Source organism: Mobula hypostoma, chromosome 1 (genome assembly GCF_963921235.1).
Source record: "Mobula hypostoma chromosome 1, sMobHyp1.1, whole genome shotgun sequence".
In the NCBI taxonomy this organism is placed as follows: Eukaryota; Metazoa; Chordata; class Chondrichthyes; order Myliobatiformes; family Myliobatidae; genus Mobula; species Mobula hypostoma.
The window spans coordinates 105,337,839-105,353,662 of NC_086097.1; the positions used below are offsets into that span (position 1 = coordinate 105,337,839).

General features: G+C 44.4%; 1 protein-coding gene across 1 annotated transcript in view; it reads left to right on the forward strand.

The window, feature by feature from the left end:
- Positions 1 to 15,824, forward strand: part of LOC134349744 (synaptosomal-associated protein 23-like) — a 63,503-nt gene that overhangs the window by 34,206 nt on the left and 13,473 nt on the right. Inside the window, exons 4-5 of the mRNA XM_063054543.1 lie at positions 4,387 to 4,435; positions 4,914 to 5,031. Of these exons, the coding sequence (XP_062910613.1) occupies positions 4,387 to 4,435; positions 4,914 to 5,031 (167 nt within the window). The remainder of the gene's footprint in view (positions 1 to 4,386; positions 4,436 to 4,913; positions 5,032 to 15,824) is intronic.

Consider the following 15,824-nt stretch of genomic DNA (forward strand, 5'->3'; position numbering starts at 1 on the left):
ACAATCTGCAATTTCTCTATAAATTTGTTCCCCTAAATCCCACAAACTGTTGGTGGTCTGTAATATAACCCCATTAACGTGGCCATACCTTTCTGATCCCTCAGTTCCACCCATATTGCCTCACTGGACGAGTTTTCCAGTCAGGCCTGACTGAGAACTGCCATGACATTTTCCCTGAACCCTGACTAATAATGCCATCCCTCTTCCTTTAATCCCTCCAACTCTGTCACATCTAAAACAATGGAACTCCAGTATATTAAGCTGCCAGACCTGCCCCTTCTGCAACCAAGTTTCACTAAAGGCTACAATATCATAATTCCAGGTGTTGGTCCATGCCCTGAGCTCATCTGCCTTTCCTGCAATACTTGCTGTGTTGAAATATACGCAGCTCAGGACATTAGTTGCACCATGCTCAAGCTTTTGGTTCCCAACTTTGTCTGAGGTCTTACCAACATCTGTCTCCACAACCTCTCCACTAATTGTTCTGGCATTCTGGTTCCCATCCCCCCTGCAACTCTACTTTAAACTGTCCCATGCAGCAAAAGCAAACCTTCCCAATAGGATATTAGTCTCTTTGTAGTTCAGGGCAAACCATCTCTTCCTTCTAGATCCCACCTTCCCTGGAAGAGAGCCCAATGATCCAAAAATCTTATGCTTCCCCCTACACTAAATCCTTAGCCATGTGTTAAACTGTATAATCTTCCTAGTTCCAGCCTCACTAGCATGTGGCATGGGTGGTAATCCTGAGATCACAACCCTGGAGGTCCTCCCCTTTAACTTAGCACCTAACTTGCTGAACTTATTTTACAGAACCTCCTCGTCACTTTAACTACCTATGTCATTGGTACCAGATGGTCCACAACCTCTGGCTGTTCACCCTCTCACTTAAGAATGCTGAGGACGCAACTGGCGATATCCTGGACCCTGGCACCATATCATCTGGGAATCTCATCATTCACAGAACCTCCATTCTGTTCCCGTAACTAATGAATCCCGTATCACCACAGCCAGCCTGTTCTTTCCCTTCCCTTCTGAGTATCAGAGTCAGGCTCAGTGCCAGGCTGTGACTTTCCTCTGCTAGGTCATTCCCCAATAGTATTCTCCATTAACCCCTTGATTCCCCTAATCCAAAAAATTTCTGTGATAAGACTGAATCAAACAGTCAAAGAATTTTAAGAATTTGCTATTCTGTTCTCCACTTTAAACAGCAGAAAGATGAGAAAATCTGCAGATGCTGAAAATCCAAGCAACAAACACTAAATGCTGGAGGAACTCAGCAGGCCAGCCAGTAACTATGGAAATGAATAAACAGTTGACATTTCAGGCCGAGACTCTTCATCAGGACTGGAGAAAAAAGATGAGAAGTTAGAGCAAGGTGGGAGGGGAGGAATAAGTACTAGGTAGTAGGTGATACGTGAAACTGGGGGGCAGGGTGGTGGAAGAGTGAAGCAAAGAGCTGGGAAATTGGTTGGTGAAAGAGATAAAGGGGTGGAGAAGGAGGAATCTAATAGGAGAGGACAGAAGGAGAAAAGAGGGGAAGGAGCACCAGAGGCAGGTGATGGGCAGGTAAGGAGATAAGGTGAGAGAGGGAAACGGGAATGGGGGAATGGTAAAGAGAGAGGGCAATTACCGGAAGTCTGAGAAATCAATGTTCATGCTATCAGGTTGGAGGCTACCCAGAAGTAATATTTAGTTGGAAGTTCTGTCTGGGTAGCCTCCAATGTGATGGCATGAACATCCATTTCTGGTATTTACCCCCCCCCCTTCATTCCCATTCCCGTTTCCTTCTCTCATCTTATCTCCTTACCTGCCCAACACTTCCCTCTGGTGCTCCTCCTTTCTTTTCTTCAATGGTCTTCTGTCAGCCTCCCCCTTCTCCAGCCCTTTATCTCTTTCACCAATCAACTTCCCCCCTCCCAGTTTCAGCTATCACCTGCCATCTTGTACTACTTCCTTCCTCCATCATCTTGCTCTAACTTCTCATCTTTTTTCCCCAGTCCTGATGAAGGGTTTCGACCCAAAACGTCGACTGTTTACTCTTTTCCATAGATGCTACCTGGGCTGTGTTCCTCCAGTGTTTCTGTTTGTTGCTCCAACAGCAGAAATTGACTTCTGATTCTAGACATTCCCCCCAACCCCTACCCCCACCCTTGATCAAGTGAAATATCATCCCTGTATCAGCTTCAGCCTCTGTCAGAATTCCCTATGTCATTAGCTTGCATTAAACTGTACATAGACTCCTGCTTACTTTTCCTTCATAGGAATGAACCTGATAATCCTTCGCAGTCCCTCGATCTATATCCTTCCTTTGGTTGTCAATTATTCCTGCACTGAGTACTCCACATGTTGTCCCAGTGCCTGTATATAACTAGCACAGCGTCTATTGGATGGAAATTCTTTGATAAATGTCAACCAAGTGCCTTCCTAAATTCTTGCTGACCTGCATGTTATCTTTAGGTGATTCTTGTTTAAAGGCATCTCTGCAGAATGGTATAGCATAGGAACCGGCCCTTCGGCTCACAATGTTGTGCTGAACCAAATGATCAAATGAACCCCTCTGCCCATATCCTTTCATTTTCCTCACATTCATGTCCCTATCCAAATGTCACTTAAAAGTCTCTAACGTATCTGCCTCTACCACCACCCCAAGCACCCATCATTCGGTGTAAAAAAAAACACCTTGCCACTCAAATTACACAGTCTGGTTTTAGACATTTCAACCCTGGGAAAAAGATACTGACTGTCTACTTTATCTGTGCCTCTCAATCTTATAAACCAGCAAATAGATGATCTCTCAGCCTCCACTGCTCTAGAAAAAAAATCATTTGTCTAACCTCTTGTTATAGCACACGCTCTCCAGGCAGCATCTTATTAAACCTCTTCTGCACCCTCACCAAAGCCTTGATGTCCTCCCTGTAATGGGGCAACTAGAAATGTATGCAATACTCCAGATGCGGCCTAACAAGTTTGTAAAGCTGCAAAATTGCTGTCTTTTGAACCCAGTGTCTTGCTAATAAAGACAAGCATGCCATATGCCTTCTCAACCACCCTATCAACCTGAACTACTTTCAGGGAGCTACGAACTTGAACACCAAGATCCCTCTGATCATCAACAATGTTAAGGGTCTTACCCTTAACAGCGTACTGTCTCTTGACATTTGACCTACCAAGGTGCCACATTTCACATTTGGCCAGGTTAAACTCCATCTACCATTTCTGCACCCATATCTACAACTGGGCTACGTCCCATTGGTATTCTTTGCCGGTCTTCTACACTATCCAATGACCCCTGTACTATGGTGCTCTGGTCAGTTTGCTGATCTTTTCTGCAGTTACTCCCCTTTCCCTTCTTACTGATAAATTCTGCACTGTCAGAACATGGTGTCAGGGTAACTTCCTCTTCCCTTTTTCATTTCAGTGATCGAATCCTGGAGTCCAACTCATCAACTCTGGGTTCCTTGAGTTGCAGACACTTGCAACAGATGTTGACTTCATAGATCCCAATAGTTGTCAGCACACTGATACTGTGACTTCTACACACCAGCTATCTTGCCATCACAAAATTAATTTAAATTATTACTTAATTATTTAGATGTAAAGTCCCTGACCTCCAGAATCCACAATTTGCATACTGCACGGTGTGCCAAAACTCGATCTCTCAGTGTACGTTTTCCATTTCAATATTGTTTGGAATGTTCCTGTTGAAACTGCTTCCACAATCCAATAATAAGATCATCAAATTATAACAGTTCTCTCCAATAATAAGATCGCCTCTTTCTGATGATTCAGTTGATTATCTTTGATTTGTAGATTGCCAATCCCCCAGTCAAGAAATTTCTCCTTTATCAGAATCTGGTGTAGGATTCGAAAACCACAGGCCATTAATATTGCATACTTCAGTGATAATCCAACAAGGTATCGCTGAGTATCAGAGCAGATGGGATGTGGAACTCTCTACTACAAGGGTGTTGCACATCAATGGGTGCTAGATATATATATTTGACAAAGTTCGGACAGGACAATATGCTGATTGGATGAACAAAGGCATTAACATTTAATTTGGGTTCTCATCTGTTCAGGTGAAAATTAAATGTTTCAATTGATGTGTGTTTAATAGAACTCCAGTGTATCAAACAGTAATCTTCCATATATCAACCACAGCATGTCTTCTTCACTTCTCAGAAGTAAATACAAGCACTTATGGAACAAAACTCTTTGAGATTTCACACTTAACATATAAATAAATTGTGCTCTAATTCGTACATGGTTAGCACAGACACCACCGTGTAAGAGTGGATCTTTCCTATAACTCTGATGTTGGGAAAGTACACAATTTTGTGTCGGTGTGTTTCCCTGGCCTGAGATTGACTCATGCTTTCTTTGCAGAGCAGGGATGCTGGTGGTAAGACCCTAATCATGCTGGATGAACAGGGAGGTGAGTACACTGCTCCCCTTACTAATCATTAGTGTGGCCCCCAGGAGGGAGAGGGTCCCTGTAGAGATGGGAGAACGGTAACAGCAGCCTCGTCGGTGAGCTGGCAGCCACTGGGCTGCGTGGCTAATGTTGGTAGATTGGGGATATGTGCTTGTATTCTAACCCTTTGGGACAGGGCAATGGGAAAGAGAGGAAGTTCCCACTGGGCTCATTGTCCACATACTGCATCGAGCAAGCCTAAACTTGCTGAGGTGTAGCCACTGTAGAGAATAGGATCCTAAGCTGCATGGGCAATTCCTGATATAGGAGGGGCAGGTGTCAGGTGGCATTAAGTGGGTGGGGGTGGGGGGGGGAAGAGTTCTTCCTATTGGGCTTCACGTGCCTGTACTCTGAAGATTCATACAGGTGCAGACAAGTAGGCAAGAGCTGGACAGCCATACAACACCTGATCTGGCGCTTTGTGCTGTGGTTTGTTTAGAACAACTGAAGCGTATTGATGAGGGGCTGGATCAGATCAATCAGGACATGAAAGAAGCAGAGAAAAACCTGACTGAGCTCAGCAAGTGTTGTGGCCTCTGTGTGTGTCCCTGCAGCAGGTAGGTGTGCTGTACACATCTAGAAAATGGCTGTAGCCACCCCCATCTCACTGTATACTTACTCTGTACTTGGGATATTACTACAAGCCACTGACTGCCATTGTGTAGAAAGCCCCACAGCTACTTGCACAGCAAGCTCTCACTAACAGGCTGACTACAGAACTACTTTTTTAAAAAAGCCAAGTTTAAAGTTGGCTAAAGTTTCAGGTGCAAAATTGCACTTCACAGCTGGTAAAGAGGAAAAACAAGATGGTTTTCAGCAGGGGAGTTGGTGGGGTAGGGATGGGTAGAATCTAGTGATTACATTGGTGAGACCAGCTGAGTTAATGGGTGAAGTTGTTTTCTCTCTACACCTCTGTTCTGCATTGGGATGGTGTGATGACTCTCCTTCCTTGAACAGAGGCCCAACCAGCTCCCCTCAACCAACACTCACTTAATATGCATCCTTTGAATTCCCCATTCCACTCCAACATTGACCTGAGGTGTGTGGCCTCCTGCATTGTACACCGCGGCCCAACCCAGCTTGAAGAGCACCTCATCTTATATCTACTAATACAGCCTGATAGTGAGTCATCCAGCTTAAGGTAACTGGCCATTTCTGAGCATCCCCATCCTGCGGCTTGATCTGTTGGGCGTATCCCACAGTATTACTTTCAACAACACATGAGGCAAGCAAGGAACCTCAATGTGCTTGAAACCACACTTGTTATCACAGATAATCCCCATCACTTCCCCACATTTTCAACTGAGAACTAACTTTTTTCTTTTCCCTCAGACCTGAAACATTAATTGTTCCTCTTTCCCTAGATGCTGCCTGACCTGCTGAGTGCTTTCAGCATTTTCTAGTTTTATTTCATATTTCCAGCACTGCAGTTGTTTGATTTTCTATTTCTAATAATTTTGGGAGGTAATTATTGGCCAGCGCACCAGGGATAACCTTTGACTTTTGATTGGGGTCGTCCATCCACCCAGTAGGACAGTCCTTTAAGCCCTAAGTTTAACTTTATGCCCCTATGGCAGGGCATGTGCTCTGTGCTGCACAGGCCATGCAGCTTAATCTCCAGAATGGGATAGAGTTCTGATTTTTGAAGTTGTCACTGAGGCTCAGCTGACAGTATGCACCTGACTACTGTGCCTACAGAAAGCTGCCACCATCTGTCCACACAAGGCACTGGTTGATGTCGTTCCAACAACATTCCAGCATTAAAATCATTGGAATATTCCAGAAGGGCATGAAGCAGTTCAATATACTGCTGTTGTAAAAGTGCAAAAACAGGCTGTCCTTGAGTAAAGAACAGGGTCCGGTTTTGCAGACATCCATAAGTTGATTTTGTCCAAAAGCCAGTAAATACTCAAAAAAAAACCCTGCAATATGATAACCTTGTCTCCGTAGTACTGAATGGGATTAAAAGCAGATAACACTGACGAAAGAAAGAACAATTACTAAAACTGGTGAGAGAGACAAATCTTGTTCTGCCATTCATAGAAATAAATGTATGTTCGTTTATCAGACTTTTGTATTTAATGTTATGGAGCTTGTTTATAAATTAGGGGTGTCCATAAGTCAGGTGTTCATTACTGGGAATGGCCTGTATCCAACCTATGCTGCACTTGCCAAGTGATTTTGCTTAATGTCGATTTTAATATGTAAAGTTGGTGCAAATGTGACACAGGGCAAAATAAAACTTCAAGTGCAGGAGAGTGTGGTCAGTATTGGCGCTCGGAGTGCAGTGGTGGCTAATGTGTCAGGGGCTGAGCATGACATGTGAGAATTGAGCTCTTGGGTGTGTTGTATGTCAGCAGAAACCACTTTCTGCTGGTTGCTATTTAATTGCTTTCCAACAGTCAATGTTTTCTCAATGTTTTGCTCCCATTCTGCATTGATACTAATCAAAGAGTCGATGATGTTAATGCAGTGAGTAACTCTAAGGAACTGTTTCCTGTAACCCTAGACTCCCAACTAACACTGCACTGATAATGTCTTCTTTGAGTTCATTTTCTTGCTGTCTCTTTTACTCTTTCCTCACCCCTCCACCCTACCTCCTTTGTTCTGTGCTTCATTCGATGGAGATTAACCCTAATGTAATCCTGAGTGGAAAGGGAGCCAGACAGTGATATACACAGTGGATTCTAGCATGGAAAACATGGACGATGTGGGATCAGCGTTTGCTGTGGTCGGACTGAGTAGGTGATATGTTTAACTGCACGCTGCATGAGCCTGTGTCTGCCTTTTTCTTTGTGTAAGGCTTGTAATCCTGTCCCTATAAGCATCTCTGTAGTGCCATTTAAATCTTCGGGATGTCCCAAAGGCTTTCTTGACAACGAACTTCTGTGTGTTAGTTATGTGAAAGCACAGCAGTCTTCTGCAACAGCAACACAATACTCCAGGTTGAGGGTGAATATTTAATGGAACATCAGACAGAACTTTTGCTTCAAGCAGTATCCACATTCACCTGAGAGAGTCAGGTAGGGCTGGTAGTCATAACTTAAGTACAGAATCAGGTTGTGTTAATGTGTGGAGGGAAGGGGGAGTTACACCAGTAGCCAAGCTGAAGGGCTTGGAAGTTAGATGGAGATGGTGAAGAGCCAATTAGCATGGTTAGTCTAGACTAGTTTAATTCAGATTTGGTTAAGTGTAAGGAATTGCATTTTGGAAAGACAAATCATGATAGGACTCAACCCAGTGAATGCCTTATGGAGTGTTGGAGGACAGAGGGATTTACAAGTATACGGTTCACTGAAAGCTGAATAGACAGGGTGATGAAGATAACTTTTGGCATGCTGGCCTTCATCAGCTAGGGCATTGAGTATAGGAGGTAGGATATTGTGTTGCAGTTGTACAGGAGGGGCTTGTATTGGATGAATGTACAGAGTCTTTATCCCAGGGGCTGGGGAATCAAGAATTACAGGGTACCTGCTCTAGTATTGTTTAGCTGTCAAATCCGAAAGTTAGATGTGATGGGAGTTTGCAGCCTGGATTTGCACCAGGCTCACAGCACTGTAGTGTGTAGCCCTGGTCAGATGTATCCGTGTGAGACTGGAGGACCATCGATGCTCTGTGGAGTAGCAGTATACATCACAGTACCTTCAGATTGAATACTGCAAAGGTTCATAACCCAAGGACCTGTCCTCATTTCAGCCTTAAAACATTCTGAATAGCTTTGGGAGAACTGACAGGAAAGGCAGGATCAGAGATTCCACTGCAGTTTTCGACCACACTAGCTGAGACAGTCTGAACTTAACATTTTAAAAAAAAAAGGTTTAAATTAAGCTTCCTGTGTCTGACAGAGGAGAATATTTGTCTTTGACCCCACCTCACCAAATTCCCCAGCCTACATTTTGCAAAAACTTCACCCCAGTGGAGGTGTTTCCAGAGATGAAGCTTCCTGCTCTTGCCTTGACCATCACCATCCGCACCCCAGTCCTTCCTCTTTCTAAGGCCTATTTAGAAAGACAGCCAATCCCCCACCACTTCCAGAACCCCAATCAAAAATCATGATTTGTCCAAACAGATCTGTTCCCAACACTCAGAAACCTACCTCAGTGGTAGAAATGCTCACATGCCCCATGGCCCACTGTATCCATGTTGACCTTTTGCCCATTTACACCAATTCTACTTGCCCATATAAGGTATCTACCTTTCTAAAACTTGCATATGTAAGTGTCTGTTTTAATGACTCTGAAATGTAGTGATTGTATCTCATTCCACCACCACCTCTGCACTGAGTTCCTGATATCAACCATTCTGTTTAAAAATAACAGGCCCTCAGATTGCCTTTGAAGACTGATACTCTCAGGCTTAAACCAATGCCCTTGATGTCTCTCACAATAAGGCACTAGAGCAGAATTAGGCAGTTTGGCCCATTTAGTCTAATAGAAACATAGAAAACATACAGCACAATACAGGCCCTTCGGCCCCCAAAGTTGTGCCGAACATGTCCCTACCTTAGAAATTACTAGGCTTACCCATAGCCCTCTATTTTTCTAAGCTCCATGTACCTATCCAAAGGTCTCTTAAAAGACCCTATCGTATCCGCCTCCACCACCATTGCCGGCAGCCCATTCCAGGCACTCACCACTCTGAGTAAAAAAAATTACCTCTGACATCTCCTCTGTACCTACTCCCCAGCACCTTAAACCTGTGTCCTCTTGTGGCAACCTTTTCAGCCCTGGGAAAAAGCCTCTGACTATCCACATGATCAATGCCTCTCATAGTCTTATACACCTCTATCAGATCACTTCTCACCCTCCATCGATCTAAGGAGAAAAGGCTGAGTTCACTCAACCTATTTCATAAGACATGCTCCCCAATGCAAGCAACATCCTTGTAAATCTCCTCTGCACCCTTTCTATTGCTTCCACATCCTTCCCGTAGTGAGGCGACCAGAACTGAGCACAGTACTCCAAGTGGTGTCTGACCAGGGTCCTATATAGCTGCAACATTACCTCTCGGCTCCTAAATTCAATTCCACGATTGATGAAGGCTAATACACCATATGACTTCTTAACCACAGAGTCAACCTGCGCAGCTGCTTTGAGCATCCTATGGCCTCGGACCCCAAGATCCCTCTGATCCTCCACACTACCAAGAGTCTTACCATTAATACTATATTCTGCCATCATATTTGACCTACCAAAATGAACAACTTCACACTTATTTGGGTTGAACTCCATCTGCCACTTCTCAGCCCAGTTTTGCATCCTATCAGTGTCCCACTATAACCTCTGACAGCCCTCCACACTATCCACAACACCTCCATCCTTTGTGTCATCAGCAAACTTACTAGCCCATCCCTCCACTTCCTCATCCAGGTCATTTATAAAAATCACAAAGAGTAAGGGTCCCAGAACAGATCCCTGAGGCACACCACTGGTCACCGACTTCCATGCAGAAAATGACCTGTCTACAACCACTCTGCCTTTTTTGGCAAGCCAGTTCTGGATCCACAAAGCAATGTCCCCTTGGATCCCATGCCTCCTTACTTTCTCAATAAGCCTTGCAATCGGGTACCTAATCAAATACTTTACTGAAATTCATATACACTACATCTACTGCTCTTTCATCAATGTGTTTAGTCACATCGTCAAAAAATTCGATCAGGCTCATAAGGCAGACCTGCCCTTGACAAAGCCATGCTGACTATTCCTAATGATATTATACCTCTCCAAATGTTCATAAATCCTGCCTCTCAGGATCTTCTCCATCAACTTACCAACCACTGAAGTAAGACTCACTGTTCTATAATTTCCGGGGCTATCCCTACTCCCTTTCTTGAATAAGGGAACAACATCTGCAACCCTCCAGTCCTCCAGAACCTCTCCCGTCCCCATTGATCATTGCCAGAGGCTCAGCAATCTCCTCCCTCACCTCCCACAGTAGCCTAGGACATCTCATCCAGTCCCGGTGACTTATCCAACTTGATGCTTTCCAAAAGCTCCAACACATCCTCCTTAATATCTACATGCTCAAGCTTTTCAGTCTGCCGCAAGTCAACACTACAATCACCAAGATCCTTTTCCATAGTGAATACTGAAGTAAAATATTCATTAAGTACCTCTGCTATTTCCTCCGGTTCCATACACACTTTCCCACTGTCACACTTGATAGGTCCTATTCTTTCACATCTTATCCTCTTGCTCTTCACATACTTGTGCTGGGATTCTCCACTGGGATAAACATCTACTCTACCATCTCATCATGGCTGATTGATTATCCCTTTCAACCCCAGTCTGCCATCTTCTCCCAGTAACATTTGATGCCCTTACTTATCAAGAACCTATCAACCTCTGCTTTAAATATACCCAATGACTTGGCCTCCACAGCCATCAGAGGCAGTGAATTCCAGGTGCCCCAACTTCCAGCTAAAGAAATTCTTCCTCAACTCTGTTCTAAGAGGATGTCCTTGTATTCTGCGTCTGTGCCCCCACTACAGAAAACATCCACTCTATCTAGGCTTTTCAATATTCAATAGGTTTTAATAAGATGCACACCTCATTCTTCTGAACCCCAGCAAGTACAGGCCCAGAGCCATCAAACACTCCTCATATGTTAACCCTTTTATTCCTGGGATCACCTCCTCCAGACCCTCTCAAATGCCGGCACATTCATTTGCAGATAAGGGGCCCAAAGCTGCTCTTAAGACTCCCACTGCAATCTGACCAGTACCTTATAAAGCCTTAGCATTGCTTCCTTGCTTTCATATTCTAGAATGTGAATTGATTATAATTCAGCATTCAACACAATCATGCCCGCAAGTTTTAATCAACAAGCTTCAGAATCTGGTCCCCTGTATTGTACCTCCCTCTGCAACTGGATCCTTGCCTTCCTCGCAAGGAGACCACAGTCAGGGCAGATCAGAAATAACATCTCCTCCTCACTGACAATCAACAACTGTTGCACATCAAAAGATGTGTGCTTAGCCCAATGCTCTACTCTTTCAACACCCACAATTGTGTGGCTAGGCATAGCTCAAACACAGTCAAACACAATTTGCCAATGGTGCAATTTTTGGCAGAATTTCAGATGGTGACAAGAGATACATAGAAACCAAGAAGATCAGCTGGTTCAGTGGTGTCACAGCAACAGCCTTGTACTCGTCAGTAAGATCAAGGAATTGATTGCGGACTTCAGGAAGAGGAAGTTGAAGGAATACACACAAGTCCTTATCGAAGGATCAGAAGTGGAAAGGGTGAGCAGTTTCAAGCTTCTCAGCATCAACATCTCAGAAGATGCATCTTGAGCCCAACATATTGATGCAGTTACAAAGAAGGCACAACAGTGGTTATATTTCATTAAGAGTTTGAGGAGAAGTGGTATGTCACCAAAGACCTCTCAAATTTCTACAGATGTACTGTAGAGAGCATTCTAACTGGCTGCATCATCAGCTGGAATGGAGGGACCAATGCACAGAATCGGAAAAAGCTGCAGAAAGTTGTAAAGTCAACCAGCTCCATTATGGGTACTGGCCCTTCCTAGCATTGAGAACATCTTCGGGGTACTTGGAGACTAATGATAAAATAAATCGAAGTCAGCATGGTTTCTGTAAAGGGAAATCTTGCCTGTCAAATCTGTTGGAATTCTTCAAAGAAGTAACCAGCAGGGTGGACAAAGGAAAAGCAGTGAATGTCATTTACTTGGATTTTCAGAAGGCATTTGATAAGGTGCATCACATGAGACTGCTAACAAGATAAAATCCTATGGTGTTACAGGAAAGACACTGGCATGGACAGAGGGATGGCTGACAGGAAGCAGTGAGTGGGAATAAAAGGGGCCTTTTCTGGTTGCCTGCCAGTGACTAGTGGTGTTCCTCAGGGGTCAGTATTGGAACCACTACTTTTTACATTGTTTGTCAATGATTTAGATAATGGAACTTATGGCTTTGTGGCAAAGTTTGTGGATGATATGAAGATAGGTGGAGGGATGGTTAGTGCTGAGGAAGCAATGCGATTGCAACAGGACTTAGACTAATTGGAAGAATGGACAAAAAAGTAGCTGATGGAATACAATGTTGGGAAATGTGTGATATGCATTTTGGTGAAAGGAACAACAGTGCAGCCTACTATCTAACTGGGAAGGTGGTTGAAACAGAGGTGCAAAGGAGTCCTCGTTCAAGAGTCCCAGAAGGTTAATTTACAGGTTGAGTCTGTAGTAGAGAAGGTAATTGCAATGGTGGCATTTATTTCAAGAGGAATAGAATGTAAAAGCAAGGAGATAATGCTGATGCTTTATAAGACACTAGTCAGACTGCACTTGGAGAGTTGTCAACACTTTTGGGCCTTATATCTCCTGGAAGGATGTGTTGTTGTTGGAGAGAGTTCAGAGGAGGTACTTGAGGATGATTATGGGAACGAAGGGGTTAACTTATGAGAAGGATTTGGCAACTTTGGGCTGTACTCTCTGGAATTTAGAAGAATGTCAAAGGATCTCATTGAAGCTTACTGAATGTTGAAAGGACTAGATAGGGTGGATGTGGAGAGGATGTTTCCTCCAGTGGGGGTATCCAGAACTAGAGAGCACAGCCTCAAAACTGAGGGGTGACCTTTTAGAATGGAGGCAAGGTCAGGGCATCAAAGGATAGGGTGAAAAGGCAGGCGTATGGGGTTGAGTGGGATCCGAGATCAGCCATGATGGACTGGTGGGGCAGACTCAATGGGCTGAATGGCCTAATTCTGCTCCTGTGTCTTATGACGATGCCTCAAAAAGGCAGCATCGATCAGTAAGGAGCCCCATCTCCCAGGACGTGCCCTGTCCTCATTGGCGCTAGAAGATCCAGGCTAACAACACTTCCCCTCTGCCATCGGATTTCCGAATGGTCTACTTATTTTCCCTTTCTTTTTACACTATAATTTTTATATCTATATTTTATGTCTATGTTTATATGTACATGTCCTGTTGCCGCAAAACAAGAAATTTCATGACATACCAGTGATAAGTATTAAAGCTGCTTCTGAATGTTTACATTGCATTTGTCTTCCTTCCTTACCACTGACTCAACCTGGAAGTTAACCTTCAAGGAGCCTTGTATGAAGACTCCCAAGTCCCTTTTCACCTTTAATTTCTGAATTTACTCCCTACTTAGGAAATAGCCGATGCCTTTATTGCTTCTACCGAAGTGAATGACCGTGCATGTCCCTGCACTGTATGCTACTTTTTTGCCCATTCTCTTAATCAATCTACATCCTTTTGCAGACTCCCTGCTTCCTCAACACTGCCTGCCCCTCCACTTATCTTTGCAAATTTGGTCACAAAGCCAACATTTCTGTAATCCATTGACATACAGTGGCATGCAAAAGTTTGGGCACCCCAGTCAAAATTTCTGTTACTGTGAATAGCTAAGCGAGTGTTACGTACCCCGTAACTGGGTTGCCAAACCAGCAGAAATGGATCACTCAGTTGGAGTCTGGATTACTAGAACTAAGAAAGTTTTATTAAAGAAACAAGCAACACAGTAATCGAAAGGATAATAAATGCAACAGTTCAGCGATGATAAACACACATGTGCACAGAATTAAGATAACAGCATCAATCAAGCTCTTATCGTTGTCTAGGGATAAATGACCAATTTCAAAGTGACACAAAGTTCAGTCCAATTTAGTTCAGTTCGCAGTAATCGTTGCCATGGCGATGGACAACGTGGTGGGAGAGAGAGAGAGAGAGAACGGGAATGACTGATCATTCAGAAACGGCTTCCACTCACAGACCGGCGATAATTGCTCACAAGCAACTTTTGGGCAGGTCCTTGGTGATGTCACCTGAGGTCACCGACTGTGACCCCTCCTCCAGATGCGGTTGATCCTCTGCAGTGAACCCGGCACCCAGGCAAGGGCGGACACACACCGGGTTCCCGCTGATCGTACCTTTCCACCCTGTCCGTTGTCCGGTACTTCCCACTGACTCGTGAGAGGCGCACCGCTTCCAGGGTCTCGTTACCTCGGGTGTCGTGTGTCCTGCCTTAGCGAACCTGTCCCTTTTTATCCCCCTGCTGGGGTATCGCCGGTCCATCACTTCAAACAGTTCAGGGTTCAAAGGGGGAGCCGCTCCAGACAGCTCTCTCTCCCCCGTCCCTTCATTACACATCTCCAGACGCTGCTTCATTGTTCCTTATCTCTCCTTCCCCTGAGGGCAGGTGGCAGACCACTTGCTGATGTCACTGATGCTAACCCAGGCCAGCAAATATCTTAATTTTACGTGTATTCTCGTCACACTTCCCCCCTTTAAGGATTTTTACCGGGAGGTAAAATTACAAACATGAATACATTATTTGATACACACACAAATATACATCTTTATCAGCTATTTGGCTAACACAGCGAGTTTGAAGTTGTCAACACCTTGCCAGACAGTCATCACATTTTCTGTTCCTTTTATATGTGTTATTAATAATCCCTTCGACCAGGCTCCAACTCAGCAAACTTCATAGTGGCCAAAAACACTGATGAATTGCGATCAATGTAACCTCTCATTTGGCTTTGTCCCGGACCACAATAACAAGGGTCGTCCCATTCCAACTCAGTTTTCTCTCGCAAGGGCTTAGTAGGAGGGGGACGGGTATTGACCGCAGAGTTATTGCAAAACTTCCTGCAGTACCCCACCATCTCCAAGAGCCTTCTGAGGGCCCTCTTGTCTGTCGGGGTTGGGAGGTCAGCGATAGCCTGCACTGCAGCTTGCATCGCTGCCAGCTGCCCCTGTGTCACCACAATTCCCAGGTAAGTGACCCTCGTGTGGCCGAATTCATTTTTTTCAAGGTTCACTATCAAGCTGGCTTCAGACAGCCGTATTAAATTGCCAATACACACCTCTGTGTTCATCAGCTCTTTAGTCACTGAATTACTCATTATATATGGGTGTTGTTTACTAGGCTGACCTATTGTAACAGACATCACCCAACGTCCCAGTTCTTTGCATTGCCTCGGGACAATCAAACACACGGGTGCGAGTCGTTTAATTACTTCTTCTAAAGATTCGCTTTGTTCGGGGATTAAGGGAGAGACCTTATCAGTAGACCTGGCCAAAACAATAGCCTTCTCCCATCTGATCGATCCCATACTAATCTTTTCAAAATGGTTTTTTCCTCTTATCAGGGGGCCCCTAGCTTCATTGATTTCCACGCTAACACCGACTAGGTTTGTTAGTATATCAAAAGCCAGTGACCGTCTCAGTTCGCGTCGGTCATGATCAATAACATTCTTCCCCCTGGGCAGCCGGTAAATCTCTTTCATGATTCCACCAACTGTTTCCTCCAGCACCGCAAAATGTCCACCGAGGGGTACCTCGTGGGCCATGTTAAAAACCT